Here is a 12,665-nt window from a genome sequence, read left to right as displayed (position 1 = left end):
AGTGACAGCTTAGTGAGGAACTTCTTCCTAACTTTTAGGACACAAAAGCCACACTTAACCCTTCTCCCTCATGAGAACTTTCTATACTCGCCAGATGACAAAGTTCCAGATATGCTGAGTTTTCTACCACTTAAAACAAGCTGGGACCAAGTTTAAAAACTACTTCATAGTCTCATTTCATTTTTTACTAAGAATGATTTCTAAGTGCAGTGTATTATAATATAGATAGATGCTCATGGAACAAAAATTTTTTTAATTGATCTCAGAGTCAATGCAATCCCTATCAGTATCCTAGCTGATTTCTTTACAGAAAGACAGATGGACTCTAAAATTCTTATGGAATTGCAAGGGGCCTGCTGCTGCTGCTGCTAAGTCGCTCAGTCGTGTCCGACTCTGTGCGACCCCAGAGACGGCAGCCCACCAGGCTCCGCCGTCCCTGGGATTCTCCAGGCAAGAACACTGGAGTCAGAACAGCCAAAATGTTTTTCAAGAAGAACAAAGTAGGAGAATTCACGCTCCATAATTTCAAACTTACTACAAACCAACAGTAATCAAGTCAGTGTGGTTACCAGCGTAAGGACAGGCATACAGGACAAAGGATCAGAACTAAGAGTCCAGAAATACGCCAAATATTTTCACCTAATTTTCAATAAAGGTGGCAAGGCTATCAATGGGGGGAAAGAATAATCTTTTCAACAAATGGTATGGGACAACTGGACATGCACATGCAAATGAACGCAGTGCATTTACATTCAATATGCAAACTCATATCATATACAAAGAACTCAATGAATCAAAGACCTAAATGTAAGAGCTAAATCCATGACTGTCAGATGAATACATAGGTGCAAACTTCCAGGTCCCTGGGTTATGACATGGTTTCTTAGCTATGACACTAAAACTATGAGTAACAAAAGAGAAGACAGATGAATTGGACTTTATAAAAATTAAAAACGTTTATGTTTCAGAAGACGCCATTAAGAAAGCAAAAACACAGACCAGAGAAAAGGAGAAGGTATTTGGAAATCATAGATCTGATAAAGGATTTACAGAATATTTAAGAATTCTTCTAATTCGATAATAAAAACATAAACAACCCAGTCAAAAAATGGGCAAAGGATATGAACAAACATTTCTCCAAGAAAGTTAATACAAATGGGCATCAGTGCATGAAGAGGTATTCGAATTCATTAGTCACCAGGGAAATGCAAATCAAAACCGCAGTGAGGGAATTCCCTGGTGGTCCCGTGCTGAGGACTTCGTGCTTTCACAGCCAGGCTCGGGTTCAAGCCCTGGTTGGGGAACAAAGAACCCATAAGCTGCACAGTGTGGACAAAAAAAAAAAAAAACAACTGCAATGAGATATCAGTTCATATCCACTAGGATAGCTAGAATCAAAAAAGTCAAATAATAACAAGTGCTGGCGAGGGGTGGAAAATGTGAATGCTCCCTGCATGCCGGTGGGATGCAGAATGGTGCAGTCACTTGGTTTTTTGGCTGCACTGCACAGCATGGGGGATCTGAGCTCCCTAACCCTCGGGAGAGCAGTCTAAAGCACTGGCCCACGAGGGAAGATCCACTGGGGCAGTCAGTTTGGGAAAAAAGTCTGGCAGCTCCTCAGGGTTACCGTATGAGCAAGCAAGTCTACTCCTAGGTGTATGCCAACCAAGAGAGAGGAAAACGCATTCACACAAAGAGAGGAATGGAGGCATGTTCACACAAAACTTGCATGTGAATGCTTATAGCATTATTCCTAATGGTCAAAGGTGGTGGTAAAGAATCTGCCTGCAACGCAGGGAGACCCATGTTCAAACCCTGGGTCAGGAAGATCCCCTAGAGAAGGCAATGGCTACCCACTCCACTGGAGAATTGGAGAACTGACCTGGAGGATCCCATGGACAGAGGAGCCTGGCAGGCTGCAGTCCATGGGGTCACAAAGATCAGACACAACTGAGTAACTTTCCGAGAAACAACGCACACGTTCATCAGCTGATGAGTGGATAAACAAAATGTGGTCTATCTATAGGATGGAATGATCTTCTGCCATAAAAAAGAATAAAGTGTTGACACATGCTGCAACTTGGATGAACCTTGAAAACGTTATTCTAAGTAAACGAAGCCAGATTGGAAAGCCCTCGTATGTAATTCCATCCATATAAAGTCTGGAACAGGAAAATTGATGGAGACAGAGAGTAGACTGAGGGTTATGTAGGGCCAGGTGGTAGGAGGGAAACTGCTACAGGAGATGGGATTTCTGTCTGTGGTAAAGAAAATGCTCTAAAATTGACCATGGTGATGTCTGCACACGTCGGTGAAAACACTGAAAGCTACTCAACTGTACACTTCGAATGGGTAAATTGTATGGTACATGAATATCCCAACAAAGCTGTTCAGTGTCCCATTCTCCTGGGCTCCCCTCCCCCTTCTTCAGAGGTTACATCACAGCTAACCGGTTCCTGGGTCACTTACTTGATACCCTTTCTAGGCATGGACAGCATGCATGACATATATTTGCCCAAACATGCTGACCACAGTTTTTATTTAATAATTCTTGAACCATTTATTAATACTTACCTCACTATCTTTAATGACGGCATAACATTCTACTATACTTCTCCTTACGAATACACATTTAGCTTACTCCCAGGTTTTGCTGTTAGAACATAACACAAGGAGCATTCTGCATAGATACTTGTGCATTCCTGTTGCAGGACTATGTATTTAAAGAATGTTTACAAGTAAATTTATTTATAGATTTTTTGTTTTCACAGCATCACTAGAACCAAGTGAAAAAAATGGCATGACTTAGATCTGATGTTGGTTAATTTAGTTGAACATCATATAAATGCTTTCTGCTAGCGTCCACCTTCCCGTGAGAAGAGCAGCTGGTTTACCGACCCTGTGAGCAACTCACTCTCTTTCCCAGGCCTGGGCCCTCTGGAGCTTCTCTGTATCGTTATAGTAATTATTGACAGGAAAGGTGATCACAAGGGCTGTGGCGTTATTGTAGTTTTGATCTAGAAAGGAAAAAGGGGACATCAAAAAGCAGATTACAAGCGTGCAGAAAACCAGATCAATACGAGGAGGGGAAAAATCACAAGCTGGCTAGGTGCCCGGTTTCTCATGGAGCTGAAGCTTAAACACACCTGAGCTTGTGGAACATAATGGGGGGTCACCTGACCTGGCGCTTGTGTAGTTCAGCTAGGGAGAAAAGGGGACTCTCGAGCAAAGGTAGACGCAGTTGTCATTCCATCATCATGACTACCCAGACGTGCTGGGTGACGATTTCAAACAAAGCGGAAAGGTGTTCGGGGAAAGTCTCTCTTCCCTCCGTTCCCATCTGTGTCTTAGCTCTCTCCTCCTCGCACCGTGACGGCTGTGGCCCCGACCAGCCGCAGTCCACACACACAAGCACGGGCTTCCCCTTGCCTTCCTGTTCACACAAATAGTAACACACCCTTCTGCAAATGCTGCCTTTAAACTCATATCCTGAGAATGCTGCTTTAACAGACACAGCACTTCCTTATTCTTGTTTCTGCTTATGATGTTTTCTAGTACAGTTTAACTCCACTCCAGTTGATGGATATCTTTGCAAGTTTGTTTTTTTTTTTGGTTATAAGTAGAATTACTACAAAAATTAACCGGATATTTCTAACACATAAAATCCATATTTGTAGGATCAAATCTTACAAGTACTTAGAATCCAAAAAAAAAAAAAAAAAAGTACATTTTTAGTTTGGATGGATCTCCCAAACTGCCTTCCAAAAATGCCATCCTGTTTTTCATTTCTTTATTCAACAAAGTATTTGCTGCGACCTACTGTGTGCCCGTGTTATTTTAGGGACTGTGGATACATTAATAAGCAACATAGGTTAAAAATCTCAACCTTCCTAGCGCTTATATTCTAGAACCATTTACACTCCCACCAAAATGCAGTTTGCCCATGGCAGGGTTTCATGCACACAGCGTTTTGTCAAATTCTCAGGTCTCTGCTTTACCATCTGAGCTACCACGGAAGCCCATCAGACTGTAAAGACTCTGCCTGCAATGCAAGAAACCGGGTTCGAGCCCTGAGTAGGGAAGATCCCCTGGAGGAGGAAATGGCAACTCACTCCAGCATTCTTGCCTGGGAAAACCCATCGACAGAGGAGCCTAGCAGGCTACAACAGTCCATGGGGTTTCAAAGAGCTGGACTCCACTGAGTGACTAACGCTTTGACTTTAGATCTTTGCTAATCTGTTGTCATGTAAAAGGCTGAAGTGAGAGGTGTTTCACTAGCTTGAGTAAGGTTCAGCATTTTCTCCATATAATTAAAAGCCCTTTGTACTTCTTCTCTTATTAACATGCACACGGCTCTGCCCACTTCTTTTGGGGGGCTGACCTTGTCTTTTTTCCTCAAGAGCTCTCTATGTATTAAGGAAACATTGTTATGTATACTAACTTTTTTCCTGCTCCAGTTGGCCATTTGTTTGGTTTCTTAAAATTCTATGTTTGTTCTCTACACGGGAACTTTAAATTCTCACACAGTCAAACTCATCAGGGTTTCCTTTTGTGGCTTCGCATTGTGTGTCCTGCTTAGAAATGCCTTCTCCATCTAAAAATTATTTTATAGCTCACAACATCTCCCTTCCCACCAGATAAGATGAACATCTGGCCTGTTCAACCGGCTGGAGAAAACCTGTTGAGCTGCTTATTAGGCTTCAGAAGCCAAAGCTGCCACGTGAGTTATTACCCCATCTACCTGGAGTAATCTAAGCAAAGCCCCACTGCTCCTCCCACTGGAAGTGTCTGACTCCTTAACCAACTGGTTTAGAAGGAAAAAAAAAACCTGTTTTCTTTCCCCCTATATCTCACATGTCTCTCCTCCATTATTGATGTCCTTAACCCAAGGTCCATGGACTCGTTGGGGGCTCTCTTGATGAGTTTCAAGGGTCCCATGAACTTGAAACTGAGCAACATATTATGTGGATTTAACAGTGACGCTGTTCTGGGAAAATGTCCTTAGCTATTGACAGCTTCCCAGAAAGTAACCTAAAAATGGCAAAAAATCACTTCTTCCAAATGCACAACAAAACCAAAAGCCAAAGGAGATATGGTATCTGGGATGCAGTATATTGGGTAATTAATGAGTGTTTGACTGATGAAATCCTCATAATTACCACCTCAGTGTTAATGACAGAACCAAGACTGCTTTATCCAGTAAGAAGAATAAAAGCTTCTCTCACTTACCATCGTAGCCTCCAAGCACAAGCCATGGGAACACTGGGCCACCAAACGTTCCCAGGCAAGGATCGTGGAGCAAACTGGTGTCATTCAGGGAAGCAGGAGCCCTGCCAGGAATTCAGAGAACACCTTACAGTTAGAACAACCTGTACACAACACAGAGACCCAGATGTTTACACAACAGTCACGAGGCTGATTAAGAATGTGGGCCTGAGGTCCCCTTGGGTGAATGATCCAGTTCAGTATTTGCTTTGGGTTGCTGAGAGTCGCTGAGAGAGAGGCAGGTAAATACAGTGAGATGTGGCTAACATCAGCTGGTGCACAGAGGAGGGAGCTGCTAATACGTGGTGAAAGCTGTCACTATAAACAGAACTTTATGTACAGACCCGGTCTCTGAGGAGGAGGGGGAATTCACCTGCACAGGAGGAGGTGAAGGCTTCCAGGCACCATACCAGCAGGAAGAGAAGAAAAGAGACGAGGAAAGAAGAGAACAGACAGTAGCCTGAGAGACCACAGGAAGTCCTGGGTCTGCGCGTGGGGTACCCATGATGGGGGCCTCCCAAGGAGGGGATGGGGCTGGGAATAAAGAGGGAAGCAATGGAAGGAAGGGGTACGCGTCTTGACCAGTGGTTGGGGTTTTTATTCTGTCGGCACCTGGGAACAATCAAAGGAAAGGGAGATCAAGAACTGTTTGGCAAACATAACTCAGTGGCAAAGCAGAGAGAGGTCTGGAGACCAGGCAGCGATGCCAACACTGTAGGGCAGACAGACAGACAACCAGCGTTTCAGGACAGATGTCAGCTGGACTCTGGGCACACATGAAGGTTCTCATGTATAATCTAAACCACCACCCCTCAGTGCCAGGGGACGGACTCAGGCCGTGGAAGGTCAGGTCAATGCTCAGGGCTAACCAGGCTACAGGGTTGCAGCCAGAAGCCGGGTTCTGTCCACCCACAGACGTGGGGCTATGCCACCACATCGCAGGCTTGCGAGCTCATCGTGAAGTTAACATCCACAGAGTCATGTGAGGAAGAGTCCAGGGAGCCCATAAGTGGTAGGTGTTGATGCGGGTATTAACCAGGGAACGCAGGAGGCCTGTGAGTGGTTCTGGGCTGGCCGGGCTCCAGCAGGGCCTCCCTCCAGAGGACAAGCCCAGAGAAAGCTGGAAGGTGAGGAGGGAGCTGAAAGCTAGAGATGCACAGGCGTGACCACAGACCACACAGAGCCCGCCTTGCAGGAGAGGGGATGCTCCCAGTGATGTTTCCACACCTGGGCAGACCGCGCTCCCCTTGGATAATACACCCATCTCCCCTGCTACCAAAATTCTGTTTTATTTTGTAAAATAAATAACTTTTTTATTTAAATATTAAAGTTATATAATACTTTTTCTAACCGCCCCTGGCTGCCCTGTACTACCTGCCCTTCAGAGAACGCTGGTTTGGGGGCACATGGGCTACACTTATTGTTTCACAGGCTCGTGTTAATAGAGGTGACCGCCTGAGGACAGTAAACACAGCAGAAGCGCCTGGAGTCAGCCACACTCCAGTAACAACAGACGGAGCCTCAGGTCAGTGACCTGGGCCGGAAGTCAGAGCACTTGGCTATGGAGAGTGGTTAATCGAGCAGCACGTTCAAAGGTGACAGGGAGCAATCTCTCTGCTTCTGTAGTGAACGAACAGCCACAGCGGTTGTCTCAGTGGCTGAACAACTTTCTGTGGGCCAGGTCAGGCCAAGTGACGGCGTCCAGGGAGGGCAGAGAAGCGAGCGCTCCTCCTGCCACAGGGCAGGCCTAAAGGTCACCTCACAGGTCACCCCGTGTGGCTTCTCTGTGACTAACTCAAACCACAAGCTGGCCCGTATAGCCAGACAAGCCTCTGAAGCAAAGCAACCTCAGCGTTATCCCATCTAAACTGAACCGCAATCCGGCCCCCACTCCTCAAGGGGACGCCACACGTTTTGAAAAGTCAGTGTTGTGAAATCAATTTGTATTTGAAAGATAAGAAAAGGAGTTAGAGGCTTCTGTCTTTTCACCAAGAAACCAGCTCAGAAATGCTTGGGGTAGTGTGGCAGATCCAACTAGGTGTAATCCAGCTGGGAGGGAGTCAGGGGCTGGGAGGTACCTCGATGACACAAGGTGAACACTCGACCTCAGGGCCTTTGCACCTGCTGCCCGTCTACTTGGAAAGCTCTTCCCCAACTCTCACAGGCTCCCTCTGTTCCCCTCCGCTGAGCAGGCTCCGCTGCACTTGGAATGGCACCTCCCCTGCAAGCCCACCCTTGCCCCGCTTCCTTCTCCCATGGCATCGCCTGGACCTGGCGCTGCCTCGACCTGGCATCAGGCCGAGTATCGCTTCACCCTGAGGGTCCTGCTGTTTGCTCCCTGCCGGGGCTCTAGCACCTACAGCGGTGTGTGGCCACGGCAGCTGTCACCTGCTGGAGGGACGGAGGAAGGACCACCCCCACCACGTACCGGACACAGTAGAGGAAGTGCGTGTGGTAATCTGCATACACGAAGAAGTCATCCCCGACTTGATGGTCCAGCACAGAGTGGCTGTTCTGGAAGTAGTTCAGCACACTCAGGATGGTGCAGTTCTGGTTGTATGGCGAGAGGGGCGCCACGCAGATGTCCCGCAGGGTCACAGTCTCGTTGTTGTAAGAAGCAGTGATGCTCTCGATGGCGGTTTGTAAGTCAAGGACCTGAAAGAGGATTTTTTAAAATAAACAAAGCCAGAAATACATCGGTTTTCCCTCAGATGCTGATTAACTCTTACTGCTCTCGGGGGGATGGGGGTTAGAGGATAAAAGAGTCTTTGGGGAAATTCCTTCCTGAGACAGGGCAGAAGACTGAGATAAATGAGGATGAAAATATTTTTAAGTTTACTATAATTTTGCTGAGGATCAGCAAACTGGGGCACTCATTGAGAGGGGGAGGGGACACCACGGCAGGCCACATCCCAGCGCAGGACACACCAACACGTGCCCTCCCACCTGGAGAAACAGTGACCACGAAGGGGAGCCCAGGGTCATCTGCTGGGTCTTCCTGACAGGCCCTCCCATCCCCAACAACCACCACCTCGCTCCATACTATGCTTATTTACGTATATTCCTGTTATTTTCTAGTAGCGAATACAAATACACTGCAGGAGGTAAATGACAACGTGTGCACCTTTTGCAACAAGCTGGGAGAAAGCGACGGTCACCGGGTGCAAAAGATTCTATTAGACTCTTGGGAACATGCTGATGTTTTCTCAAGCTATCAGACATTCTGTAGGGCAAGAGCAATGTTGAGGGGAAAAAGTATGCAAATGTACAACTGTTGAGTAAGAAATAAGTGGGAGGCAGTTAATTTACAGATCGCTCTCCAGGGCGAGTGTGGGAAGGGAGGATGGGCAGATTTAAAGGACTCTGTGGGAGCAAGGGGTGGATCTTATTCCAAACGCAAGCCGGGAGTCCACATTCAGGCAGTGACAAGGTCATTCCTGCAGTTGCGGGGTGGGGGCGGGGGACAGTCCGCAGTGACCCAGCAGCCCCTCCAAGGTCTCCAGGACCACACAGGAAGTTTTATCCCTTTGGATCCTGGTGTATTACTTTTCAATTACTAGCGGAAAAAAAATTATTAAGTTCCTAAGGTGAATATATTAATAAATACATTCTGTTTCAATAGAAACATGCTCTTCTCAATTTCAAGCAAGACCTACTGTATGAAATAAATACAAAAGTGGTCTACAGTAAATTTTTCATTAAGTTCAACACTGATCACTTTTTTGAAAGTAAGTGAAAAGTGTCTTATCATTAAGGTTTACTAGATAAACCATCACACTCAGCCCGAAACCCACATCAAGTGAACTGGTCAAAAGCTAGCCCGGTGCCGGGTTCCTGGGAAGTAGCTTCTGCCAAGAGCCGACTACCTGGTGCAGAATGTCTACAGCAAGGGGAGGCCCAAAGGGCACGTCGGCTCCCGAGGGGTAGGGCTCGTATATGTGCGGCGGGGTGTGGGGGGCCCTGATGATGAGCTGCTCGGTGCGGAAGAAGGGCCCGAAGTGCGTGTCAAAGTACTCCTTCTCCAGGCGCGCCTGGCTGCCGGGGGCCGACCAGAGGTCCACCGGGTCGGTTGTGACCTGGATGAACACCAGGCCTGAGGAACAGGCGGCGATGAAGGCCACGGAGAAGAACACGACACAGCCGGGGTGCCTCACGCAGAAGGAGCCCCACCATTCGAAGAGCCGCCGCAGATGAGCCTCGAAGGCGGCACCCAGAGGGTCACAGCAGGTTGGCCCCCCTGGAAGAGCAGGAGAGGAAGGGAGGGTGAAGGTTAAGAGCCAAGCCATTCCTGAAAGTCGGAACAGGGAGAGTGTTAGCTACCACTGCATGCGGCGAGACTCACAGCCACACAGGGACACCCAGGGACGTGCATGAGACCGTCCCCCACCCTGCCCAGCTACCTGTCTGCTGGAGAAGCGGCCCTGCCCACAGTGACCACCAGCCCCTCCCCGAGAGGTACAGAACTCATACATAAGCCTCGGAAAAGCCAAGTGCTCTGAGCATTCCAGCCAAAGCAGTTCCCTCCAACTGTTCCTGCACCACTGCTCTCACCCCAGGCCAGGATCACTCTACAGATATTATGAACCAGGCGATTCCCATCCGCCACCCCACTTCCAGCTGTCAGGGCCGCAAACAGAGGGACTCTGTCTCCATCACAGCCATGTCCCCAGCACGAGCTCAGTGCCGCTCCCGGAAGAGGCGCGTCAACATTAAAGAAAGAAACACTCTCCTGCCGACGGTGCCAACCCTTTTACTTAAGTACAAATGTGCCTACCTTTGTCACTGGCGTTTATAGAGAAAGGTATATTGCCATCAATGGGGGTAAACTCAGAGACAAAATACCGTTTTCTGAAAGATAAAAGCACATAAGTCATGTTAGTGGACTTCAGCATCATGAGACTGTTCTTGACGGTCCCACAACCCTATTAAAAGCTTATTTCCTCATCCTGTTTGCTTCCTTCCTAACTGGTCTCTTCCTTTCCCGAAGTTCCCTTGCTCCGAGCCTCTCTGCTCACTAGTCTCAGGGGAAAATTTAAGAAGGTATTAAGAAGATAATTTCACCTTGCAGCCCTCACTCACATTTAAAAGTTTTAGGTCCTTTAAAAACACAGTGAACACTACACTCCAGGAACAACGAGCACATTTGGTGCCTACATTTTGGTTTCTAAACACCCTTTTCCAGGGAAAGGAACCAGGGCTCCTTGCAGAAGAGGGTGCTTCTAGGGCTGGGGCAGGGAAAATACTGAAACATCCTGTGATTCCAGAAAAAAGAACAAGCTTGAGAAAGGTGAGGGCATGCTTAAGAAACACACAGGAGCCAGCAGAAGGTGCTGCCAATGGTCAAAATTGGGAAGATTTGAGCAAAAACATAAATGATGGTACGAAACAGAGATCACAGTTGCTTTTTTTTTTTTTTAAGTCCATTATGTAAATATAACTAAATAAATATTGGTTAAGTAGGGGAGAAGGAATAACAGAGTAAGTCCAGTTAGTAAATGGAGAAGGAATGAGGAAAACAAATGTCACCATTAGGCAAAAACCACAGGAGTTAAGTGTTGAAGACCCATGGATGGATGCTAAAATCAGTGGACGACAGTTTGAGGAGAAATGAGGTGTCAGTACAGTCTCAACACAGCTCCCAAAAGATGTTTATCAACTCCAAACGAAGGAACAGTAGCTTAACAGTGGAGAAACCCAGAAGACACCTTCTAAACCAAATGATGTAGGCTAATATCACCAGTGATGAGACATACTGGCATAAGGCATTGACATGATACACTGAGAAAGACATGTCACATCTGTGATGTTGTCAAAAACCTCCACCTAATCATGAGAAAACATCATATAAAACCAAATCGGGGTACATTTTACAAAATAACTGACCAGCACTCATCACAAGTGTCAAGGTCATAAAAGAAAAGGAAAGATGAGCAACTGTCATGGATTGAAGGAGACGAACAAAACAAGAAGTGAATGTGACATGGGGTCCTGAAACAGAAAAAGGAAGAACCTTAGAGGAAAAACTGGTAAAACTTAAAAAAACACTGTGGTTTAACTAATAATGGTATACCAATGTTATTTTCATGGTTTTGATTAAATTATATACTATCAGTGATGTGAGTGGTAACATTAGAGGAAGCCAGTAGAGATATAAATAAACTATTTCTGCACCCTTTTAGTAAGTCTACAATTATTTCAAAAGACAAAGTTTTAAATAAACCTGTTGTCCTAAGTCAAGACGCAGGTATCTAAAAGGACTACAGTATCGCATTTAAAAGGATTTGAATCAGATCTGGCTCAGTAGAATTTCTGTTAAAGCATGGGTCTTTTAAATCACACACCATTTTGAATAAACCAATGAAACTAACTTTAAACATCTCAATGTCTAAATAGGCTTTTGATTGTTGACTAGTTGCAGGACAAGCAAGTCATGGAATTGTATTAATGCAGACCTTTGTTCTTATTCTAATGAACCAAAGTCTACCAAGTGAAAACTTAAAAATGCCACTGGGTTAAGTTTGCTCTTCTTGTCTGGGGGGCTGGGAAACAAAACAGATTACCTGTAGCACCACACAGCAAAGAACGCTCCAAAGAACACGAGCAGGAAAGCCATGTAGGTGCTCCACATGATGACATACATGGCGTCCAGACCCAGGATTCTCCAGGGAACGGGAGGGGGTGGGGGCTGGGGCTTGGGGCCGCAGACGGCCGAGCAGTCCTGGCAGCTGCACGGCCCCGTGACCTCGTCCACCGACTCGTCACAGCCCTTGGTGGCATTGTTCATGGGCTCCATCCCATGCGTCGGAAGATCTGTGAGAAGGAGTGTGTTGAGAATCTCCATTAAAAAAAAATTAATTACAAGGGTTGTACTAAATTATATTTTAACCCAATGATAAGCACACTGAAAGAAGTCATGCAACCAGAAGAATAAGAAACACTGGAGGTTTCTGGGTGATCGCGTTATGCAAAACTGCAAAATTTTAAGTTAACCTCAATAACTTTAGGCACAGGGTTCCTCACCAACATTCAAGTCCACCACATTTCAGTGTAAACTTCCAATCAAATGTTTATCTCCACTGAGGAGCTAGTTTAATACTAAGGCAGAGCTTCTGAAAAGGCTCCTTTTTCTATTTTGTACTGGAGTATGGCCGATTAACAGTGCTGCAGTTTCAGGTGAAAGGCAAAGGGACTCAGCCATACAGACACATGTCCCCATTCTCCCTCAGACTCCCCCCCATCCAGGCTGCCACGTAACACTGAGCAGAGCTGCCTGTGCTGTACAGCAGGTCCTTGTCATTTATCCCTTTTATTTTTTGAAAAGGCTCTTTTTTTTTTTTTTACAAATGACTTATTCCTTCAAGTATGTATCAGCACCTGAAGGCAACTCTTCCTCTCCACCC

At 46.2% G+C, this 12,665-nt stretch overlaps 1 protein-coding gene across 1 annotated transcript in view; it reads right to left on the bottom strand.

Annotated features, from left to right (window-relative positions):
- Positions 1-12,665, bottom strand: part of NPC1 (NPC intracellular cholesterol transporter 1) — a 46,701-nt gene that overhangs the window by 15,477 nt on the left and 18,559 nt on the right. Inside the window, 6 exon segments of the mRNA NM_174758.2 lie at positions 2,915-3,017; positions 5,230-5,330; positions 7,694-7,920; positions 9,132-9,502; positions 10,040-10,113; positions 11,826-12,075. Coding sequence (NP_777183.1) covers positions 2,915-3,017; positions 5,230-5,330; positions 7,694-7,920; positions 9,132-9,502; positions 10,040-10,113; positions 11,826-12,075 — 1,126 coding nt within the window.

The sequence above is a fragment of the Bos taurus genome, chromosome 24 (assembly GCF_002263795.3).
Source record: "Bos taurus isolate L1 Dominette 01449 registration number 42190680 breed Hereford chromosome 24, ARS-UCD2.0, whole genome shotgun sequence".
Classification (NCBI taxonomy): domain Eukaryota; kingdom Metazoa; phylum Chordata; class Mammalia; order Artiodactyla; family Bovidae; genus Bos; species Bos taurus.
This window is presented reverse-complemented; position numbering and strand designations above follow the sequence as displayed.